We start from the raw sequence: 5,836 nt of genomic DNA, 5'->3' as shown, positions 1-5,836 counted from the left end.
GGAGGCATTTCCGATACTGGTATCGGAATCGGAACAACTCTAGGAGCAACCCAGGCACCCAGCATCTGGATTTGAATCATTAGTCATCATCTTTTATTAGTCATCTTTAACCTTCAATCATCTACCACATAAAGCAAGGTCTGCTACAGAAGTGTCCTCTTTTAAAAACATATATTCATTAGTTGGGTTATACAGCCCTGAGCTTGATAAAGTTACATTTGTAATACATTCTTATCTTACATGTTTTTGGCATATATTATCTTTGACTATTTTTTAGGCTTTTATTTTTTATATACTGTATTTATATAATTAAGTCCCGGCCAGGCGTAGGCGCCATGTAAATGTGAACTACCTTAACTGTTGCAAGGAAAAATAAAGCATCAATAATACCTGTACCACTGCATGTAAGGGGTTGTTTTTAACATCATGGCTTTTTTCTCATAGATTTAATTATCAAAATAGTACGACTCTCTCCTGTAAAATTAAGACTTTATAAAACAAAACTGTACAACTTTTTCTAATATTATTAAATATTATATTTCTTACCAGTGGTACTAATGCCCCATTGTAGAAACAGGGATCTGTCAAATGTCATGCTCAGGACAATATACAGGTTTTTTACAGCAAAAGGTAAAAAAGACAGATAATACAGACCAGATAAAGTTTAGACTGAACAAAGGGAAATAAAGCAGAAGACAGAAAATGATGGATGGTTGGTTGGTGGAATGAAACATAGCAGGAGCCTTGTGAAAAGACCTCAGAAACAAGTTGTGGAATGTCTTCTGTGAGATTTGATCAATAGCTGAGCCCTCAGACATGATAAAACTTTCTTTTTATTGCTTTTCACAAAGTGGAAGTCAGAGTCCAGCTAAGGGGCCAGAAAAGGAGAAAGGAAACGCTTACAGAAGCTGGTTATTATAGCTGGCAGGAGAAGATAATGAATGGTCACTCTTTTTCTCTCTTCTCTTCCTCGCTATTTCTCTCTGGCCACACATGTCAAATATTTGTGGGTGGAAACAGTCATCAAAGCAGAGTGGATTGTTTTTCTTTTCACTTTTCCAGAGGCAGGGAGGAAAACAGAAATTCTTTGACTTCAAACCGCCAAAACATTTGCACTTGATGCCCTTGATTAAGTCACTCCAGACAGACAGGCAGATCAGCATTGCAGTCATGTGTATTAAACCTCAGCTACTGTACGGTCTGCTCTCAAACAATGCTTCAAGTACAGCAAGGCAGAAAGTTATGAACAAACAATGAGCAAGAGCCAGCAGCACACCTCTCTGGAGATTTTAATCAGGGGCAGTGGAAGCTCAAGGAGGCTCTGGGCGTTTTTTCACAAATCTGACTGAGAGATAAATTCTTTTGAAGCTTTGGGGAGCAAAAGTTGAAGTAGATGGAATTTTGCAGATACCTTGATAATCTGCTGCCTCTAAACTGTTATCCATGTCATGAATAAATAAATAAATGAACCAGTCAAACCTAAAGTTGTGATCTCTTGGGGCTTACCTGAAATATTTGTTCTACCAGTGAAACCAGATGGAAATGTTTGGTTTTTGGTCCTGTGTGGTGCTGTTTGTGTAGGAACAGGACAGGACAGCCTCTCTGATAGATAAGATCCAAAGCTCTTCTTGCCACACCTGGACCCTCATCCTGAGTCAAGTAATCAGGACTCCCATCAGCCCCCTCAACTTGCTGCTGCTCTAAGGGCCCCCTGAATGTGTTGCTTTCCGAGTGTGGGTCGCAAATGGTTTATGTAAAGCGCTTTTCTAGTCTTAACAACTGCTTAAAATGCTTTTGCATAGTGCAGGAACCATTCACACACTGTGGCCAAGGCGGCTGTACATGTGCCACTTGCTTATCAGACAATCATTTAAACACATTCAGACATCAATGGCAGAGCATTGGGAGCAATTTGAGGTTCAGGGCCTTGCTCAAGGATACTGGAGACATGGGACAGTAGGCCAGGGATCGACTACCAACCTTCCGATTGGTAGGCGACCACTCTACCACCTGAGCCACAGCTGCTCCAAACCATGCAAACCATGCACCACTGAGCACACCGCCCGCTGTCCTACTGTACCTTGTGACAGCAACAACAGATCTTTGGTGAAATCTTTGTAACCCCCCCTTCCTCCCTCCCTCCCTCCCTCTTCCTCCACCTCCAGCTTCTTCCCAGACTGAGCGGAGAATTCTCTCTGAGCCTCTCCCATCCTCCAGGCTCATCTAATCCTCCTGCAGAGGCTCCAGCTTTTTTATATTTTTTCCCCTGATCCAATCAAACTCCATTTCGGCTGGCTAGAGAACTCTGTCCTATCCTCTAGCCAGCACTACTCATTATTGTTCATTAGAGATGACTAAATCTGTTAGCATCCTAATTACAGTATCAAACCTGTTTTATTGTTGTTTTATTGAATCTATTCTTTCTTTTGCTATTGTGAGTTGGTTTGGGTCCCTCACACTTAAAACACAGAACAGGCTTCAATATATAGTTAAGTGTGTGGCAAAGTTCCCAAAACCCTCGACTGATTTAAACTCTGTCTATGAGACAAGGTCCCTCAAGAAGGCCCGTCATTCCTAGCCGACCCGATCACCCCGACAGCTGTTCATCTTGTTGCCGTCTGGCCGGAGATTCAGTCTGCCTAAATGTAGGACAAACAGACATAAAAACTCTTTTGTCCCAGCTGCTATAGGCTTTTTCACACAGTCAATGGGTGTGGTCTTTGTTTTTGTTTGTCTTTGTATTTATTTTTAGATGTATGGCTGTTGTTTTGTATAACCTGTGTGTTACATGCTGCTCACACAAATTGCCCTTGGGATAATACAGACTCTTGAACCTTGAAACCAGCCACCAGAACAGGTCTGAAGTTTTTTTTTTTTTTTCTTCCCTTTTGTCACCCTTTGTTAGAAACACCCTGACCAGGTCAAGCGTTAAGTTTTTTGCACAGGACTTCTTACTGCAGTGGCAGCTGCTCTGATACAAAACAGAACTTTGGTAATGCAATGTTCCTCCTAGGGTTTGAGGGTGCATTCATAAAAACAATCCAACATTCACAATGGCTCTAGTTGCCATTTTAAAATAAAAATTAGCATTTATGTCATCAAATGTGAAGTCCAGGAGCTTTAATTGTTCTGTTTGTTGGTTTTCTGTCATCATCCTCACCCAGCAGCGGAGGGAGGGCACTGTCGCTGATGAGGCCCATCTTGTCTAGTTAGCTTTTGATAATTTTGGGTTCCCATTTCTGGTTACTCAGTTTTTTGTTTAATCTGTTGGTGCTTCAAAGATGCATACGACGAAGGGCTTGCACAGTCTTTCCACCAAAATATGGTCAGTAATCTCAGATTTCTGAGCCCTTACTCACCACTGGGGCCCCAACATCAAAGGGCCAGAGTTTCATACCTGATGTGCTTGCTTGCCTTTCAGTGCATCTACAGCAAGCCGGGAGACTCACTCTTCACCAGCAGCGCCTACGTAGCTGTCCTGCACCACAATCAGAGCCCTGAATTCTACGATGAGGTGAGATTTTTAGAGGCTGAAATCTCGGACAGACCCTGACTCTTGGCCGTCATCTGCTGCTGCCGGTTGGGAGACAAAGACACAGAAACAGATAGATTTTTTATAACTATAGCCGTTCGTGTGGCAATTATAGTACCACTAAAGATAGTAAAGTAAGACTAGAACTAAGTATAAATAATTAATATTTCATTCAATTCATTTCAATCATACATTATTTTTTCCATTGGGGAAAGTGTTCTTTGATACCGTTGCTGACAACTTTAGCTGCAATTTCAATAACAAAAATGATCAATAAAAATATATATCAACAGCAGTTTTATGGGTACAGGACTTTAATTCTGTTATTTAAAAGTAAAACATTTAAACAGAAAGAGAAAGAAAGAAAGAAACACTTTTTTTTCATGGGAAAATTCCATACCCAGTGCTGATATAATCCCATAAATCAGTCTGAGGGCAGAGCTGTGATATCACACCAGTCACAGACCCGTTTACACACACACATGAAGCCAGGAGCTCAGCGGAAGCGCTATGGCAGGTACTGTTATAGAGGTAAAGCGGGGGGGGGGGGGGGGGGGGGGGGGGGTGCATTAGCCGCTGATTCAAAAGGATTAGGATCTTAAGAGCCGCCTCCTGCACACACACAGGCACGCTCACTGGGATTTACCTCTGCATGCTTGAGAATTTCCGCTTAAACAGGACAACAATGATCTTTATCTTTTTATATATTTTGCTTTGTCTTTTTAGCCTCTATAAACACACTAAAAAGTGCTACATTTAATTGATTATCTTCCTTGTCAAAGATTTTATTTAGAGATTCTGACATTTTAGAACATCTTATCACAGACATTGTCACAATCATATGGAAGTCTCTGCTTTCCCAAGACTAAGATTGACAATTTAACAAACTAACTGAATGATTCATGCTCATGTCACAAATTGGAGAGTCATGATATTCATTCATGATATTCTTCAGCAGTTTGTTGGTTTGTAGATGCGTATCAGTGGAAAATAATTTATGTGGTTTTGTATGTCTCACTTCCTGTGAGTAAATTAGCACTTGCAGGACAAAGGGAAAATACATTTCTTTGCTGTTGCTGCCCCCTGGTGATAAGGGGTTTCTTTTCTTTTTTAGGTTTCACTAAAATCGTTTTCAAGGATTCACAAATACTGGAACACGTGTAAAAATGTAATATGCAAATGAACATTTTCAGTAATTCTTATAAATTTCAAAGTGAAAACATAGGAATGACAGGCAGAGGTTGCACCAATCTGAATGATCTGAATCAAAGATAATTCAAACTGTGCACAATAGACAGCTCAGAAAACAAGATGCCCCACTTTCAGTTTGTTTAATACCAGTTTCATCTGGCAAAAAAAATAAACATCCAATTGCTACTATTTCTGAAAGAATGTGAAATATGGAGGTACACTTTTCAAAAAACAAACTCTTTTTGTGGAACATAAGAGACATTTATTTCACAACAGCTGCTAATGCTTTCCAACTACCCATGAGGGGGTTGTTTGGGGTGGGGTGGGGAGTGTTGTTGATGAGATAAAAAATGCCCTTCCCTTTAAGGTATAACCTTTTCAGTATAACTAGTAAAGCATTAATTAACAATTGGGACAACCTTTGATATCGTGACGGGTAGGTATCAGTATAGTCCTTTTCTCATGTCAGTTAGTTGAAATGTTGTTGATATATTAAGCTTAAAATAATGACCTGTTCCACTGTGTACAGGTAAAGATTGAGCTGCCGGTCCACGTTCATGAGAAACATCACATCCTCTTCACCTTTTACCATATCAGCTGTGAGTCCAGCAGCAAGGCAAGCAGCAAGAAGAGGGAGGGAGTAGAGTCACTGGGTGAGTGCACTGGGGAATTCCCTCTGCTTCTGACTGTATTTATGTGTCCTTGATTGCAATATTATTTTAAAAAAGGAAAGAAAAGTAAACCACATTGCTGGCTACAGTTTTTTGTTTTAAGAGGTTTTTGGTATTTCCTTTTTTATTTAAACCTGGGGTCTTCAATGTCTTATAGGCCATGGACTCCTCAGCTGAAAGAGAGACCGAGTGGGGACCCCTACCACATAAATTGTATACAATTGAGTTTCATATTAAACTGGGCAGAATGGATGAAATGAAATTGATATTATTTATGCATCATACATCCATCCATCCATCTTTGTCCGCTTATCTGGTGTTGGGTCACGGGGCAGCAGCTCAAGCAGGGGACCCCAAACTTCCCTTTCCCGAGCCACCTTAACCAGCTCCGACTGGGGGATCCTGAGGCGTTCCCAGGCCAGGTTGGAGATATAATCCCTCC

The 5,836-nt window shown here is 40.8% G+C and overlaps 1 protein-coding gene across 3 annotated transcripts in view; it reads left to right on the top strand.

The window, feature by feature from the left end:
• The window catches only part of dock11 (dedicator of cytokinesis 11), a 102,373-nt gene that overhangs the window by 49,160 nt on the left and 47,377 nt on the right, over window positions 1–5,836 (top strand). For all 3 annotated transcript variants that reach the window (XM_032544768.1, XM_032544767.1, XM_032544769.1), the window contains exons 19-20: window positions 3,422–3,514; window positions 5,253–5,376. In XM_032544768.1, the coding sequence (XP_032400659.1) occupies window positions 3,422–3,514; window positions 5,253–5,376 (217 nt within the window). The remainder of the gene's footprint in view (window positions 1–3,421; window positions 3,515–5,252; window positions 5,377–5,836) is intronic.

This window comes from Etheostoma spectabile, chromosome 19 (assembly GCF_008692095.1).
Source record: "Etheostoma spectabile isolate EspeVRDwgs_2016 chromosome 19, UIUC_Espe_1.0, whole genome shotgun sequence".
NCBI lineage: Eukaryota > Metazoa > Chordata > Actinopteri > Perciformes > Percidae > Etheostoma > Etheostoma spectabile.
The sequence above is the reverse complement of the archived record's forward strand: the minus strand, read 5'-3'. Positions and strand labels throughout refer to the sequence as shown.